Source organism: Glycine soja, chromosome 11 (genome assembly GCF_004193775.1).
Source record: "Glycine soja cultivar W05 chromosome 11, ASM419377v2, whole genome shotgun sequence".
Lineage (NCBI taxonomy): Eukaryota > Viridiplantae > Streptophyta > Magnoliopsida > Fabales > Fabaceae > Glycine > Glycine soja.
In genome coordinates, this window is record NC_041012.1 from 35,395,791 (window position 1) to 35,415,005 (window position 19,215).

General features: G+C 33.5%; 2 protein-coding genes across 2 annotated transcripts; both read right to left on the reverse strand.

Moving 5' to 3' along the window:
- Positions 1-20: 20 nt before the first annotated feature.
- LOC114375773 (putative chloride channel-like protein CLC-g) lies at positions 21-5,449 on the reverse strand. Its single transcript, XM_028333627.1, has 7 exons — positions 5,045-5,449; positions 4,734-4,934; positions 4,469-4,646; positions 3,614-3,876; positions 2,477-2,746; positions 1,258-2,389; positions 21-608 (listed from the first exon to the last, which is right to left on the reverse strand). Exons 1-7 carry the CDS (start codon positions 5,188-5,190, stop codon positions 501-503), a joined length of 2,298 nt encoding a protein of 765 aa, XP_028189428.1. The 5' UTR covers positions 5,191-5,449; the 3' UTR covers positions 21-500.
- Positions 5,450-10,410: 4,961 nt separating this feature from the next.
- On the reverse strand, positions 10,411-14,882 carry LOC114377567 (bifunctional purple acid phosphatase 26-like). Its single transcript, XM_028336138.1, has 10 exons — positions 14,796-14,882; positions 13,540-13,707; positions 13,173-13,373; positions 12,893-13,004; positions 12,520-12,746; positions 12,218-12,356; positions 11,911-12,131; positions 11,646-11,767; positions 11,201-11,362; positions 10,411-10,803 (listed from the first exon to the last, which is right to left on the reverse strand). The coding sequence occupies exons 1-10, from the start codon at positions 14,811-14,813 to the stop codon at positions 10,746-10,748; spliced, it is 1,428 nt and encodes a 475-aa protein (XP_028191939.1). The 5' UTR covers positions 14,814-14,882; the 3' UTR covers positions 10,411-10,745.
- Positions 14,883-19,215: the final 4,333 nt, after the last annotated feature.

The window sequence follows — 19,215 nt, forward strand, 5'->3', positions numbered from 1 at the left end:
TATACAGAAACTTTACCCTATTTCTACAAACGAGAAGCGAAGCACCTTCAACCTGCTTCAACCAACCATTGATCAATCATTATGATTTATGACAGAAAGTATAATGCAATCAATTAAAGTAAAACGAAATCCCCATGATTAGAGGCCATCATCCTTTCATGCAGCCTCATGCTTTCGTCAAAGTGCAACAACAACAACAACAACAACAACGCCTTATCCCACTAGGTGGGGTCGGCTACATGGATCAACTTCCGCCATAATGTTCTATCAAGTACCATACTTTCGTCAAAGTGCAACAAAGACCAATAATTGATAAAGGGCTCATTGAATCATTCTTTGATTTTTGTAATATGACTTAGAGCTCTGGCTTCCATGAAGTGTACAAAAAAAAAAAAACTATCACTGGTAATCTGGTCTCATGAATAAGAAATCCTTCTGCAACGCAAGAATATGTAAGCGTTGCTCAAATGCCCAAATTTATTTTTCCCTAGCCAAGGGTGTTAAAATCTTAAACTTTTCCCTGTGTTTCTTACCAGAAAGGGATGCAAACCCAATATATGTTCTGACATGAAATCGTGTCGTGTGAGTATACCCACCACAGGTGATCTCTGCAGTTAGCATGCACAAAACATAGATGAGTGTACATCAACTAAAAGTAGCATGCAAGGGAGATAACACAACTAACACAAGGCATAAATAAGTCACCAATTAAATCCATCAAACCATATGTTAATTTACTACAGAGAAAACAAAATAGCCAACCCAGTCAGTGACTACCAGATGTTAAATGGAAAAAGTTTGTGAATATAAGTTGGATATTATAATCAAATTCATTTTTTTGACAAAACTTGGATGCAGTTCCTTGGACCTTCTGGTACTGAATTTCAGTTTCACCTCAGTAATCAATGTTGAAACTTAATAAGAACCTTCATTATGCAGATTACTGAGGTAAAACACCATTTTCTGATAGGAGAACATACCAAAAGTATCTAAACACATCTGTGTCTAAGTTGTCCTTCATTTTTTTGGTGCATTAAAACACAAAACTATCAAAAATCTTTTTCTTCTCTCAAAAATTTCCTATCCTATCAAGACACAAGACTTTAAATTCATCACATAATAATTAATAATAATGAATACTAACAGAACCGGGCTGACAGCCTGCTGAAACTACTAAAGTTAGCACCTATTTAATTTACAATAGAGCAGTTAGCTTTCTGGATCAAAATTGCAACAAGGGATGAGAAAACTACTTACACCGGAGAACTTGGGTACCACTAGCAGATGCCTTAAACCTAGCTCTCGGAAAAGTGTAAGGGCCTTTCCCAGTGACATTGTCTCCACAACAGTATAAGGAGAAGCATTAGTAAATGGATGTAGATCTATGAACATGTCCATCTCTTCCTCTGATAACTGTATATCCTCTATCTTTAGACGACCTTTGCTTGAACCCTTCTTTGCAAAATCATCTGCTGAAAACTCATTGATGACATCACCACTTGTTGCCATAGGTGAGGACATAAAAGCTTTCTTCTTCAACAATGTGAGAAGATGGTCACGGAGGATTATGCCAAATAAAACTGGAGCTTGCGAAATAGGAGGCTCGTCTATAACGGGAAACCCATTATGTCCCGTAGTTCTGAGAATAAACACTATGTTGCAAACCTTCTCAACCCCATTAAATGTCTGAAGTGGGCCTGTGACTACATCGCCTACTGATAGCTGCCTCATATATGGTTCAGCATGAGTTTCTAAATAAGGCAAACCCTTGGCTTTCATTATAATGTCATATATATTTGCATTGAAAGCATCTGCTACAGTCTTAGAAATGAACAGCACCATCATGATTAGGGGTAGCAATAACAGGTTATTGGTCAGTTCTAGAATAATTACACACAAAGAAACTGTTGTCCTCATGGAGCCACCGAGAAAGGAAGCAGCACCAAGTACAGCATAAAGACCATGGCTAAGACTGTCCTTTTTGCCAAGCAACATTCCAACAATACGCCCATAAGATGCACCAGTCACAATAACTGGCACAAATAGACCAGCTGGAGCAACAACTCCATAGCTAAAGATACTTAAAGAAAAGCAAGTGATGAAAAAGATGAACACTGATTTAAACTCAAACTCATCGTCGGTATTCTTGCTAAATAGATTTCTAATAGCGTCATCATTTGTGTTGAAAATGAGGCTGGCAAGATCATTGTAGTGATTAGGTGGGCACTGGAATTTCTTGTAGATACCAGACCGACCTATTGTAGGACAAGGCTCAGATGGATCAGGCGGACAAGGTCGGCAAGATGTTAACCATGGCAATCCAAAAAGAAGACAGGATGTAAAAATGGAGATTACACAGGCAAGCAAAATTTTGAAAATGGTGCCTTTCCTGCAAGAGTAAAAGATGGGGAGAATGAGCATGGTAGAATGTATCATACAATGATAGGAAAAGCTTAATTTTGTTGCATCCACTTACTCATTGATAAAATTGTATATGCGAAGAACTTTACTCAAAATCAAATTAAATAAGCTGCCAAGTATTCCCCCTATAACACCAAGAACAAACACAGGAGGAACATCCACCAAATGATATGAAATACTTGCTGAATAAGCATCGAACATTATCAGTCCCCCTTTACCAAATAACCCACATTTACCACTTAAACATAAATCAATCAGGGCACGAAGCAAAATTGCAACTATTGCTGCTGTGAAGAAAGCTCTCCACAAAAGGGCACTTCTCCACCTGTAGGACAGAAATTAAATATTTACTAATGTATTTTTTGTAGGGGAACAGATTGACTTCTGGATTTTTAGATTGAGAAGATAAAACAATAACAGTTCATTAACTGTAATTAAAGGAAAACCAATTCTAACAAATAATAACAGAAGCCAACTATGGGGAAATTGGGAAGAGAAACAAAAGATTATGCCAGTGCAATTGTTATCTGAACTCTGAAGGCTGAAGGATCTCAACCAACCCTTGTACATAAACACATAGAAACAAGTCTGTAGGACAATTAAACAGTGGCATTCAGCATTCAGTATGTCTATTGTTTATTACATATTACCGGTTGGTTTACTGGAAAGAAGAGACATGTAGAATGAAAGCCCTGCAGTGTGGGCAACAGAGGCCATATAAGTGGTTGAAGGCCTCATTAGTTTGATATAAGCCTAACAAACCACCCCCACCAAAAAAAAAAAAAAAAAGAAAAAGAAAACCACACAGGAATAAGAAAATAGCCATGTTTATTTTTGGCTGATTTCTGAAAATGATGCATAAGAAAAAGGAGCTACCATGGTTTCAGAGGTGTTTGGTTTAACATGTTTGCCATCCATAGTATAGTAGAATAAGAAGCAATGGCCATTGAGAAATTACTGCTATCAAACAAAGAGGTCCAGAATAAAAATATATTGGGTGACGGCATGATCATATTTTTTTATTAAAAAATAAAGGGGAGGAGGAATTAAACACCTTCACAACATCATTGACAGAAGGCATTCACAATTTCACATCACAAAAATATGATTCCAATTCTCAAGCAAGGAATCATGAAAAATTTACAGAGTTTACAAGAGAAAATTTGTAATGTTTAGAAGATGGCAAACCAACCAAGATGACATCCCTTCAAGAGCAAACAACACGCCACCAACAGGGGCACGGAAGGCAGCAGCAATTCCAGCTGCTGATCCACATATTATTAAATCTCTCCGATCTCGGTCATTCTTAAAAAACTTTAACCATTTCCATGTTAACCCATATCTCTTCGACCCACCCTGACCTAACAATGCAGCCACACATGCACCTGTATGCACCATAGGCCCCGCCTTCCCAATAAGAAGCGATGATGACACTGCTGTAATACTTCCAATAATCTGTAGATAGAACCAATGTGAAAGTAAATTTCTTCTTCAGAGAACACAATAATTCCTGGCTGAATCACTAAATCTAATAAGGGAATCCAGAGTACTAATTAAGAGACAATATTGTCAATGCTATATTGCCTGTTCCACCTGGTACCTAAAAATTTTAATCACATATTTCAAGAAAAATGCTAGCAACATGCTTCTCACTACACTTCCTGTTATTGATTGGAAATTATTAGAACCTACAAAACATGAGTGAAACTTATTAAATAGGGAGTGAGATCTACATGAGTTAACGGGTCCTATGTTAATTTCAACCAATAATAAAAAGTGTATCGGGAAATGTGTTGCTAGCATTTCTCTATATTATAGTTGCTTAGGTAGCTTAAGAACAACAAAAATGCTATGCAAACATGAGTCAATGTATTACATCTAACTTTAGAATACATCAACATCACATGAAACATTTCCATCTTAATGAACAGCATCATATGATTGTTCGTGGAAAATTGTGGCAGTATGAAGACAAACCGGTAAAACCCCAACAGTCTAACACTAAATGAGTATTGTATTAATGTACTGTACGTATCGGATTGTATACCTTAACAAGAAGAGTTCGTACAGTAAATATTCCAGGTGCATCCACACCATTCAGGTAAGCTTTCACCTCGGGTATACCTGAACCGGTGGCAGTAGGTGCTATCAAAGCCGTGATTGTGCACGCAAAAACCGTGAGAACCAAATTTGAAACAAAAAATACTAAAAAGGCCATCAGAAACCTGCAGAAATTACAAGTTTCTAAAAATCCATTCGATCCATCAAAATCAACAAAAAAAAAAAAAGAGTCAAACTTTAAATTTGGGTACCTTCTCTCCAACATCATGTTGGACGTGACCACAAACTTGATGCCAGCGAGATTCTCAACCGCGAGATTGTTGCAGAAGCCAACAAGGCAAACAATCATGCCAATTAGAAGGCACAAGAGCCACTTCATAATCATGAACTGAAATATCTGAGCCTTCCCTCTGCTCCTCCAATCATGCTTGAAGAACTCGTTCTCGAAAATCCTGCAAACCCATAAGAAAAAACACGAGACCCGGGAACCGGGTTAGGGAAAAGATTACGACTTTGGACCGAAGAAAAAGACCCAGATGAAAAAAAGTGGGAAAAAACTGACTCGTAGTCGAGGCTCTCAATTGGGCTGACATTGGAGCCGACAATAGCAACCTGGGACGTGGAGTTGACAATGGATCTTTGGGAGGACAACAAAGGACGACGAAGGAGAGTTTCGGAGTCTCCATTGGTTGAGTAGTTCGTGGACATGGCAGGGACTTAGTGAGAAGTTAGGGTGCAAGAAAGTTATTAAGTTTGAAAGCATGAGAGTTTGACCGGAACAAGTGAAAACAAATGGCAGATAGTAGAGACCAACCTACCAGTCAGTGAGAGGAGAACATAGGAGAGAGAGAATGGTTAGGGTGAAAAGAGTAGAGTGGAATGTGGTGCTTAATTACTATTTCCTTGGACAGTAAAGGTCAAATAAGGAAATTTCTTATTTCTCCTCGTGAATTAAAGGACAGATAAGGAAATTTCCTATGACAACGTTAGCCATGGCATGGAGTGAGTTGAGGAGGAGCTTCTCATTGTTGTTAGTGGGAAAGGATTAACGGATTCATGGGCTGCAAATGCCTAGGGTCGGTTAAAGGGAGAAAAACAGATAATTTTATTTAAAATATAATTAAATATTAAACATAAACACCTCTCTAAACAACAATTCAATCTTTAACTTGTCATATTACAATGATTAATTGTTCCACTAATATCAACTCATGCTAATAAACTTAGTAATATATAAGATAAGACTAGGTCAATTCAATTAAGAGAATCTAACTTGGTTAATTAATTGAAACGTGTGTAAATTATTCTAATTTTTTTACACACGAGTTCAATTTTTACAAATAAAAAAATTAGATTAATTCAATTTGTTATTATGATATTTTAGTATTAGCATTGCAGTTAAATCTAAAATAAAGAAGTATGTACTTATAATTAAAGTATATTTATAATATATATTTCAAAATAAATAACATTAATACAAACATATTATGTTATACAAAATATTATTCATTGATACATAACTTAAAATAAAAAAAAACTGTGTTATTAATATATATATATATATATATATATATATATATATATATATATAGTAAAATACATTTTAAAAAGTATAGAACATTAAGTTGAGATGACTCGGCTCTGAAAAGAAAAAAGAAAAAGAAAGTTGAGACAACTCAAAGTACAAATTAAAAATATCTTTAAAATACTTGGGTTTAATTTTTTAAATTCGTATCCTTAAAAAATGACTTCGAAACAAGTAAAAAAAAATCTTTGAAATCCAAGACAGATACTAAATTTTTTTAATTTTAATGGTCCGAAACAAGTAAGTTAACAATAAGGGAATGGAATGAATAAGACGTTTGTGGGGAACGAAAACACTTTTTCTATGTACAATAATGTGAAAGGAATAAAGTTTACATTATTACAATTTTAACCAATTCTAATTTTAATGACCTGTTTTGAATTGCTGGCGGAACTGAAAAGCTTGTGTGGAAATTACCTTATAGGAGGAATGATTGTTAAAAAAAAAAAAATCAAGATGTTAACAAATAAAACGAATTCATGCAGAGTACGGCTAATGTATGTTATATGTTAGTTATGTAACCTTTATTCAATCCTTTTCTTTTTCAACATTATCTTAGGGAAAGAAATCTTCATTAATTTAAAGATGGATAAGAAGATAAGTAAAATTTAATTTAAAATTATTTTTGTTAATAATTGAATTTGAAATGATTCAATCTTAACTTTAATAAATTAATCATTTGTGTTCAATCATTTGATTTAAAAGTAATTATACTTTTTTTGTCTAAGTCAAAGATCACATATGTCACCTAATCCATTGAGTCAGATACTAAGCTTGGTTGTGATGTGTGATTATTGCTGACTCAAGGACATTTTGTAAATATGGAAATTAAAGAGTTTTATTATTAAATATATTATTTTCATTTATGTGGAGATGATGAGACGTTATCCATTGCTTGGTTTAGGAAAACAAGAAGGGAGTTTTTTTATATAAAAAAATAGTTTATTTAATTTAATATTTCACCTTTTTTTTTCTTTTCTAGTTTTTGGTCGAATGTGATGGAATAATTTTTTTTATCTATTTCATTTTTAAAATATATTTAAATAAGAAAAAAATTACTTTATGTCATTTTGTTGAGTTCTATTGCATTTCATAATTTTCATTTTACTTTTCCACTCTATTACAAACCTTAACATCCCTGATTTAATTAAGAAGTGCTTGACTTTTTTTGGTTTGCACTAAAATATCTTCTATTAGACAATGACAGGCGTCACAGAGTTTTTTCTTTTTTCAATATATAACCAATAATTGAACCTTGCTAGGTTGATTAAGGTTTCAGCTATCTACAGTGATTGATGCTGCAAAGATTAACGGTCCACATTCAACATATTTTTTAAGAATAAAACAATTATCAAGGGACCTGAACAAAACTAACCCACATTTTGCGGAGAAAAATAGTGAAAAAGAAAAAAAAAATAACAATAAGATGATGTGGAATTAAACTTTTATATTTTATTTTCTATCTCAATTCAAATTCTTTCTATTTCATTCCATGTGAAGCAAGTCAAATGCAGTCAATGCACTAGTCGTGTTTTCTACTACAACATTAGAGTGGGAGAAGGACCACACAAAAGAAATTGGACTTGGATGCATTTATGACGCCGTAGAGGACTAAAGAGAGCTGAAAACTAGGTGGGTGATCAATTAGCTAAGATTGCTTCTTTTTTTTTTGTCATGATAGTTTTTCTTTTCAGCAAACAGGTGTATTTTATATATAAGAAGGGAAACAAATGAGCCCAGAACAAATTACATGATCAGATTGAAATCCCTACAAGTTTGATGTAACACACGGTTACCCAATATTAACATTAGGTATATTTAAATATAGGATAACCATGAGCAATCAGCACCACCTTGCAAATTACCAAGCAAAACAATCCCTAAGACAGAGGCATTAAATGATTCTCTCAAACACACCCAACACGTGGGATTCATGTTGTCATGATACTTACTGGGTAGAGGATGTTGCTCACCAGATTCTTTCATTTTTATAATATGATGTAATTACCTTCTTTGGCGCATTCTCTTTCTAATAAAAGGCAATTTTATCTTTAAAAATATAGAGAGAAAAAATAACTCAAATTATAACGGTGTAATTCGACAATTATTGTATTATTTATAATTTTTAATTAAATAATATTTTATTAAAAAATAAGAACAGAGTAAAAATAAGATCAACCATATTGAAGAGACATTGAGAATATAAGACCAAAGGTTTGAGTGAGAAATAAAATTGTGTATCACAATGTAAATATGTCTCTTGAAAAAAAAAAACGTCTCTTGAAATTAGAAGACATTGTTTTTAAGATAATCAGATTAGACAAGGAACATAAGCATAAAAAGTTGATGTAGTTAGATTAAACGAGGAATAGACCCGATCAACATTAGTAAAAAGTTACCCTTAAATTCTTTAGTGACAATTACAATATGTCAAACATTACACGTGGATACCAGAGTACACCACAATTTTTACTAATTATATAATTTTTACTAATTACAATATTATCGGGCCATTTTTTCTGTTTAATATTTAATATGATTATTCTCTATATTATCTTTCCTTTATTATACAAAATAAAATGACCGAAGATGAATCAATTTTAATTCATTAAATATTCAGTGGAGAATCTGTTGAATTTTTAAAAAAATAATGGATGGATTGAATCCAATCTATTTAATTTTTTTTCTTGTAATGGACGGATTAGATAGATTTGCTTGTGGATGGATTGGATAAATGGATTAATTTGCACTCCTACTAATATAACAACGCCAAACAAATCACTGAAATGGAAGCATAATAATTTGCGTTTAAAAAATTATCCATAGACAAACTCTTCTCAAATTTTTTTCTCCAGCTAAAAGCAAGCTCGTTTAATACTCGTATTAGCGTTGTAATACAAGCATACAAGCCAAATAGTATATAGAACCATTTCCAACGTGCTGCATTTCACTCACTCTCGGAGACACTATTGAACTGCATATATTAATCAGGGGGCACATTTTTATCCTTTTCAAAACGCTAAATATGCTAGTGCTTCAACTACAAATTACATGTGGGCAACTTCATCAATAACTCTCAATAGAAAATGCTTCAGTTTTCTTCTGTGATTGCTTCCCCTGCATGCATTACCAGAACTCAACCAGATTGCAATTATTCTTTAAATGTGTGTGTGTGCATATATATATATATAAAGCATCATAACAAGAAATTGCATCACTGATTTATATATCCCTTAAAAAATAGAGTGGCAGGCTACTCTTAACCAGGCTACATGCCTCTGACCGTTTTATCTCTCAAAAGAGACTAGAAAAGCATTAAAAATCAGTATGTTTAATTTAGTTCATTTAGAGAACAATCTTCTTAGTCAGATTCTTGACTGAGCTTTAAAATAAAATCTCTGAAAATAATGTATAGTCTAGAAAACCAGTATAACTACTTGACTGGTAGATGTGAATGTATTTTTAGCACAAGGTATATACTATATAGTACATATATGCTAAGCTGTATGTAGTACATAACTTGCGATTCTTGTCAACCAAAATCAACTGTCTGCAGGTTATTAAGTAATCAGGTTATTTTTGTCAACCATAACGATTTTAAACTTATTCCATCATTATTATCTTCAGTAAAAAGTAAAAACACATGTGGCAGATAATGTCTATATTGTGTCTTGCCATTTGTGCAAATGCAATGACAACTTTCAATCTTATAGTTCGTCACAACAGCAAGATATGACTTACTGTTGAGCTTCTTCGCATAATCATGACAATTTATAATTTGATACCAATATAAAAGATGTTACACTGGTAGTGCATATAAATTAAATTCTTTGATTAAGAAGTTCACACATTAAATACTTATAAACTTACTATGTCAAATATACAATCTAAAAAAAGTTTAATACAGTGTTATTTTCCAAGTACTAACTATATTATTGTTCTCATAGGTTATTAATTGGATTGTGTAAATTTAATATGCATTTCTTTTATAAATTGAATTATTTGATTCCATGAATTTATTGCTTTTGAAACTAATTAATCCTGTAGCAAATTTCAAAATTTAAATCTCAATATATTAAAATGGAAAATACTATTAGTAAAAAAGGAAAATCATTAATAAAAAACATGAATAAGGTAAAACAACCAACTGAATAATTGAAAAGGCATTGAGAATATAAAACTAAAGATAGAGCGAAAAATATAATTAAAAGTATTCAATGAATATAAAAGTATAACAATGTAACTAAGTCTCTTCGAGTTGGAAAGACATATTATTTTTAAAATAATTAAATTAAATAAGGAAGATGACAATAATAATAAAAAAGGAAGATGACACATAAATGTTGACATGATATATATAATTTATTATTATTATTTTTGCTGAAGGTTGACATGATATAATAATACCCACTAAACCACTCAAATAGCAGCAAAATAATCCACGCTTCAAAAATTATACACAGATGTGAACAGATAATATCTTGGTCTCGATTGTTTTCTCCTTGCTAAAAGCGCGTTTATTTAATATTTCTTAGCGCTAGCTGTATAATACAAGCCAAGTACATGGAATGGAACCTTTTCGCACGCTCGGAGACTATTGAACTACATACATTACAATATATAGGCACATTTTTATTCTTTTCAAAACACCATATTTACGATTTAGAGTGCTCCAACTTCATTTAACATTGACAACTTCATCAATAACCTCATTCTGTTTTCTTCCATTGCTTCCCCTGCATGTACCAGATTAATTCAACCGTTTTTCAATTATCCTTTGAATGAACATATATATATATATACATAGTAGTAATGGAGTATCAAGTATGGCTTCCTTTTATTTTTCATGCAAGAAATTTCCGGCGGTTTATGATATAATGTATAGCAGTTCTGAGTCTCCACGAGAGAGATTAATTAACTTAAGGAGGTTCCCAACATGATACAAAGAAGAAAATATAACACAAAACCAAAATTGATGAGGAAATGCATGTAGCGGAGAATATGTCGATGACATCATTCGTGACATCTTACTTTCTGTCGGTCTTATAATTCATGATTCATCGTAACAACGAGATAATGACATTCATATTTTTCCTTGCCACTGCCAAAGAAAAGGTGGAATGAAGAACCTACCAATACTGGTTATGCAATACGAGAGAGTCAGCTGGGACTTTCTTTCCGTCATCATTGCGATACCAGTGGTAGATAGCATGGGTCCTGTTTTTTATCTCCAGTGTGGCGTGTCCATAGCTCGCTTCTCTGAATGCAGAATATTCTGGCTGTGGATCCAAATAACTGCACCACCAACGACATATACAATTAATTCAAACCTATATATATACCTCCTAAGAGAATTGAATCATATACATAAAGGGTTACATAGAAACCCAAGATAATCTTTCTAAACTGCATATGCATGACAAAAAGACGAGTTTGTCAGGATACCCCAGGGTAAAATCCGCAAATTTTTTAAAAGTCAGAAGATAAAAAGCGTCAAATTTATTTATCTAGAATAAAATTTGTCAAAATTTGAAAAGTTGGAGATAAAAAGTGTAATTAAACCTTCTAATTTATTTACCTTGAGGCAAGACCTTCTAGATTTCCTCCATCTCCGATTGTTATGTAAATAGGTGCTGATTTGTCAGGTATGGGATACCTTCTACCGCCAGTTATGTTGTAGTCTATATTGGAGTATCGATACTGCATAAAGCAGGACACAAAAATTCAACACATATGAATACGTATTAATTAAAAATGAATCCACTGTGACATCAAATTAATGAGTTATTGATACCAAGTGTGCTGTGTTGTAATTAAATTAAAGATGAGCTATAAAAACATACTGATCTTTCATAAGCATGGACATGGCCGGCAAAGATGACATCAACTTTGTATTGGACGAACCATGTCTCAAAAACTGATCGCATGGCTTCACCCTCCATGTAGTGAGCTACGTTGCTGCTGTAGAGTGGCTTGTGCACGAGCACAATGAGCCAAGGTGTCTTCTTTCTATCAACCCGCGCCAGCTCTTCTTTAAGCCATATGTATTGAGGCGTGTACTTCACTGTTAACAAACATGTATATATCATATCAATTAATGTTAATACCATAAAACAAAGCATACAAGTATTAGGAATTAATATTAATTACCAAATGGAGAATAGCTTGATAGCACAATGATATGAGCAGAGGCACGCCTGACTGCATACCAGAGGGGGCTGGTGCTTTTGGAAGCCGAATAGGGAGTAGTATATCGGTAAAGATAGTTTTTGAAAGGTTCAACTTCTCCCTGACCAACCATATTAATTTGTATGAGAATATTGGACCCAATTTAACTTTAAATCAAAAGAGCCTACGTGAAGTTTTCAACATAACCTAAGTAACATAAGATTCAATAATTTTTTAAGAAAATAATGAAATGACTTGACTGATGTTATAATTAAGTAGTGTACCACTTCAGGCAAAAACTCTACTTCGTGGTTTCCCACATTCCACATCCATGGCTGATATGCTGCACTCCTTTCAGCAAATCGGCCCCATGTATCCCACCGTAAACCCATATCTTTGTAGTCATGTTCATCAGAATAAGAAAGATCTCCAACATATAACACAGCCTCTCCTCCACTCTCCAAATAATGCTCAAGGGTCGAAAGAGAATTAAACGTTTGCCCCAAATCACCTGCAATATTGTGTACATATGCAATTATTCATTTATTATAAGAGCCACACAAGTTTAAAAGAAAAAAAAAATATGGGAAATAAAACAATTAAGCATACAAAAAAATTATTTTCTTGTAGTACATGTGGGGAAAACAGACAACTTACCAATGATCCCAAATTTGTAGGGAGTATCTGGCCCAACTTTAGGAGGTGTTTCGAACCAAAAGTCTCGAGCAGAATCACCACTTCCAATTCTATAGTAGTATTTTGTCTTATACTGAAATAGGGAAATCATCATTGAATAAACTAAATGAACAAATTCTACAGACAGCAATGTTAGACTTCACTTCTGAATTTATTTTATTTTTCACGTTGCAATTTGCAAATATAATGCCAGTGATGATAATTCTACGTACTCTCCAAATTTGATCGACAATTAATATACCTCAAGGCCTTCAATAAGACAATGATGAATGTAGCCAGACTTGTAGTTATAGAAAGTGTAGTTTGCAACTGTGCCTTCTGCACTAGTTTTAAACTTATCCTTTGATGTGCCATATTGCACATGGCGAGTCCCTGGTTCATCTGGGGTCACCCATGAGACTATTACTGCTTTTCCATCATAGTCACCTTGCGTGATGTGCACCTGCAGTGAAGTTAATCATTGAATAAAAGGAATAGCTTTAGAATTTGGAACTGCATCACATGATACGTGCAATTTAGGATCCTCATCAGAGATTCATAAAGTAATATCAGTTTATTATAGATAATAATACTAATAAAATAAGGCTTGTTATATTTGAAAGAGTTACTTGTTGAGGTGCATTATAACCCTTTGGAACTGCAAATACTTCATGATCCACGGGAATGTCAACTCCTGGCCACTGTGGCCGAACGAAAGAGCTGGTGATCCCTGCACTCCCATCTCTGATAGAACTCAAGAGGACAAAGGAAACAAGAACTAAATTAAGCAACATGGCCTGCATCATTGTATCCAGAGACGTCAGTAGTGTTGCCTTTATTAACTTAATTACAGAGTCCTAACTATTTGCATTCAATAATTCCAATGAATGCCATCATATACTATACAGTATGCCATATATGTTGAAGTAATTCTCATCCAAATGACTTGTTTTGAGGCAAATATTGTTCTATAGTTAGCTTCTATCCCATTAATGTTCTCTCACCCTGGTCTCAACATGAGTCAGCTGTCAGCAACAACTTGAATCCACTCAAAATCAGGTCTAGTTCAATGGGCAATCAGTTTAAATAAACTATTTCCTCAAACTTAAAATTGAATCAGGACTTTTAGTCTGACTTACATCCAAGCAACTTGTATTAGGTTAAGTAGCTTATTTGATGACCTTTTAGTCTTCGTCTCCTCTATTGACCACCTCACACAACTAGTGAGCTCCTTTCCCGTGATAGTCCCACCCACACTTACTATCTTTAGCTCTGGCTCGTGCCAAGCTCAAGATAATATGTCCCTGCACTCTTAGTCTCTCCACCAATGAGGTACCATTTCGGATGCAAATGGAATATCCTTTTATTTTTTGCTCTCTACTCTCTCTCACTCCACAAAGCATTACATGCATGTTTGTAGTTAATTTTTTAAGGAAAAATTATAAAATTGACAAGCTTTTAAAACTGAAACTACCTACTTAAACTGTTTGGCTAAGTCCTTTTAGAAGTATTTTTTAAAAATAAAATAATAAAATAAGTTTTTCATTAATTAATTTATAAAAGTTCTCTCATATAACTATTCTAAAAAATAAGAAAAAATCTATGGATTAACTAATAAAAAAATTATTTTAGCTTACGAAAAGTTTTTTTTTCTTTTTCTAAAAATATTTATAGAGAAACTTATCAAAAAAATCCTAATACTTTGAGGTATTTTCATGCATATTCTTTATTGAATGTTTTAACAATAAAATAAGATAATCTGAACTAGGCAACAACATTGCCATTCACAAAAATTGTAATAAAGGAACGAATATTAATTGGTTAGCTAGCTGTATCTTCTTGAATTAGAGCATATAGTAATGAATGAGAGAGAAGGTTAGCATACCTTGGAATATTGAAACATTTGCTAAGAAGAGGGGGAAGGGAAGCCAAAGCACGCCACCCGAGTGATGAGAAAAAGAAGAAGCCAATTGATTGATTTATAAAGCGAATGGTGCAATGATTCACGTGCCACACTCCACACTGTCCCCACTTGCTTCTATTATTATTTGTTTTGTTGTCCAGTCCTCCCTGTCCTCAACTACCTTTTTAATTTCCCTCGTGATCAAATTGACTGTATGGTTCCAAATCATTTCTCTCTCTATATCATATATGTGATATTGATTTTAGAGTAAACTATTTTTTTGGCATAGATCGCACAGATCCTATGATTGACAATTTTATTCAAATTGATTAGAATTATTATGAGTGATTATGTATATAGATTTTTTTTATTATTATCATATTGGTATATAATATTAATTAATGATTAATTTCTGTCACACAAATCTTTTCTCTCATATCAATTTGAACATATGAGACTTTGATTAAAAAAATTAGATTCATAAACACTCCGATCAACTACTTGTTAGTTATACACATAAAGAGGTTTTACTTATTTATGAATGATTATGTAGAGTATAATATTTAGATCTTTTGTTATACCAAAGTATAGAGAATATTTTAGTCATAAAATTACTTTCATCGAAAACATTGATATCTAAGTGTGATATATTTGCATATATCAAAGGAGGGAAATGTATATTTTAATACAAGAGGGAGACTAGTAAAATACTTACATAACAGGAGATGATAGAGTAAATAAATTTTTTTTAATAGCTATATTTTTAGCAGAAGTTTATAAAACTCAGATCTAAAGAAAAACTAAAAAGTTAAGTGAAGTATCACATATTTAAATATATCAAGCGAGGAAAATATATATTTTAACTTACTATAAGAGAATATTAATGGTGTAATATTCACATTTTCTAGAAGAAAAGAATGTAATTTACTCTTGTTTTTTTTAAGAATGATTTAACTATTTCTTTTTTGACATTAATTTATCTTAATTTTTTTTCAGAAACAATCTCTTCGATTTTTAACTCTCTTTTCACAAGGAAATGCATCTTTTCTGTACATTATTTCATTTTTTTTATTTTTCTGTTCTTTGTCATTAATTCTTTTCCAAATACATATATTACTTACCATAGTGTGAATTCCAATACTTTAGTGGAACATTTTTTTAAAACTAAAATTACAATAAAATCTTCGTTTCTTAATTTTAATATATTAATATTGAATACTTTTAAAAAATTAAGAAAATATTTTAAAAAATTGTATTTATATATTGATATTTAATATGGTCCATGAAGTGGACTATTAAGGACCCTGAGTCTGTCCGTAACTGATCCACATTTGGACCATAAGACCAATGTGCAAACAAGATTATAATAAAAACAAATTCTTCATTTTATGGACATCAATCTTTCTTTAAGTAGTATTTTTAAATATAGAACGTGTGCATCGTATGGGTTTCTGAGATGAGAGTGTAACATAAGTCAAACTTAAATATACATTTAAAAATTAAATACGATGAGAGTGTGGCATAAGTGAGACTTTAATTAATGGCTAATATATGAGTGCATTGTTCTGATTTGATAGTATGAACCATAAGGTGGAATATTGCGGACCCTGCGTGTTATGAGCAGAGGAGAGAGAGATAACTACACTAAGCTAATCCTGGGAAATGATTTCTCTGCGTTTTATTCATGAATGAACTTTTCTTTTATACACGGGTCTTACATTGCAAAGGCCTGCAATGGCAGTAACTATCTTGCGATAATAGAATAACGGCCCTATTGTAACTAACTAACGGTATCCCTAACTAACTGGTATCTGTGCATGCATCCGAAGAGTCTTCCTCCTTCTTCCTACGGCTGATGTTATCATTATCCCACCTTGGGAAAATCACCTTGTCCTCAAGATGATGGGATGCAGAAAATAGAACCTGGATCCCAAATGAAAGTGGGTGAAGGAATGAGCGGCTGAAAATTGTTGCGGAGACAGAGCCATTTGGCAGTGACGAGAATGACGAAGACGATGAGGAGGAAGGGGTGGTCGAGCTCTCTGTAGCAGCTGGAGTGCTCCTTGCGGGCTCGATGAATGGTAATCCTACGGCGGTCGGAGGACATGTGGGAGTTGTTGTTAACAAGGAGGGAAACAACCACAATGGGAAGCGGACCCGACAAGGTTGTAGGGGGCGACTGTATGGGTGCAAAAAGTGGAGGTGGCGGCGGAGGCGTCGTGGCGGGCGGAGGTGGTACGATCGTGAATGCGGTGTACGTGGGTGATGGAGTTGGCTTGAGTAGCGGAGTCTGCGGCGGAGGCGGCGGCGGAAAGGAAGATGAAAAATGTGGAGTGGGATTGCAAGGCAGTCTCTGAAGAAGGTTGTCGATGGTGGTGGCCAAGGTGTCGATGGAAGCAACGAGGTTGTGTTGGCTGAGGGTAAGTTTGGCTAAGGCAGCCTCAAGGCGGTCCTCGGTGGTGGACGAAAATTCAAGGTGGTGTTGTGGGTGGTAGTGGAGGGTGGTCTTGCAGTTGTGGAGGGCAGCCATGGAGGCTCCGTACGACTGGTAGTGTGGATGGTGGTAGACAACCATGGGAGCTTCGTATGGTGAGTGGTATGGGTTAAGGTAGTAGAGGGTGGTATGGCAGCCATGGGCGGCAGGTCGGACCAATTGTTATGAGCAGAGGAGAGAAAGAGATAACTACACTAAGCTAATACTGGGAAATGATTTCTCTGCGTTTTATTCATGAATGAGTTTTCCTTTTATACATGGGTCTTACATTGCTAAGGCCTGCAATGGCAACAACTATCTTGCGATAACAGAATAACGGCCCTATTGTAACTAACTAATGGTATCCCTAACTAACTGGTATCCATGCATGCATCCGAAGAGTCTTCCTCCTTCTTCCTGCTACTGATGCTATCAGTGCGTGAGTACGTCCATGACTGATCCACATTTGAACCATTTCCACGTCCAAACATAATCACAATAAATATCAAATCCGTATGGACAACATTTTTTTTTTAAAAAAATACTATATGGTATGAGAGATGACGGTGTGTGGCATAAAATATTTTGGTAGGTTACAATGTATTTTAATTAAATTAAAATATTTTTTATTTTTATATGTTCACTTTAAATTTAAACAATTATAAAAGGTTAGCTTACCTTGTAACGCTGCATTTGCACAGAAGAATGAAGATAGCAAAGTATCGAGAGAAAAAAAAGGAAGGGAAAACGTACGATGGTGTATAGAGCCAATGATTCACGAGTTAATGTGACTCTATTCCATTGGTCAAGAATCTCACTTGGTCTGTCACCTTATCCACACCAGAAATATATTAAAGAGGGTTGAATTTTTTTAATAATTATTTAAATATCTATTTATTAATAAATAATTTGTAAGAAAATATTTACCAATTTGAAAAATAAAATCTAAATTAATTTTTATTTTAAATGATAAAGATAAAAAATATAACATTAATGAAAATAATTGTATTTCAAATTATAAAAATAAGATATCAATTATTTAAAAAGATTAAGAGAATATATTTATTATTTATCAAAAATTGTGTAAAGTAGTGTGATAAATGCCCAATATAAATTTAATGACTTGTTGAGTAATATGTAAGAATGTTTTGTTTACCTGTTGTTCAGTTTTCTGCACTACTGCAAAATCTAATCTATCAGCAAGTGTACTGAGACACAACTAATATAAAACGGTAAGAATCGAGTATCGAATCATAGGGAGTTTGTTTCATTCGAAAAAATGTTCATTCAATAAGTAGATATTTGTATAAATTCATGAAATGAAAATAAACACAGGATATAGTTGCAATTCTAAAGATAACTGCAAAATTAACTATGTAAATGCGAGAGATAAACAGATGATTAAAACGTTGGATCCTTCTACTAAGTAACTTAATGTAATTAGGTATATTTCTATATTTAAGGTTGTTTCTGTGTTCTATGCTGAGAGCAAATACCCCAAACCACGATTCCTCGCATGAATGGGCTGATTCTATTTAAACCTCGTTCCCGGATCCCTCGTCGAACTTAGCCTAAACGTATTACATTAAGATTACAACATATTAAAAACTAAATCTCTGCACTCTGTGTCCAGACATACAATTCTCTAGCCTACCCTATCAAGTTCTAAGGATTTAAAACATTTTACAATGCTAAAAATCCTAACTTTACACACAAATGGGTGATCAGTCCACAAGCATGCAATAATTAAATGAAAATAGAAGCAATGAACACATCAAAATAACATTAAATAGATAGTAAAGAGTTTTTACATCAAGGCTCATTAGAAATTCTCAATAGAAGCTTTAGTCTTCCATGGCAAATTAAACTAAACATAAAAATATGTACAAACCTACAAAAAGAACTATAAATTAAGGAAAATACATAAAT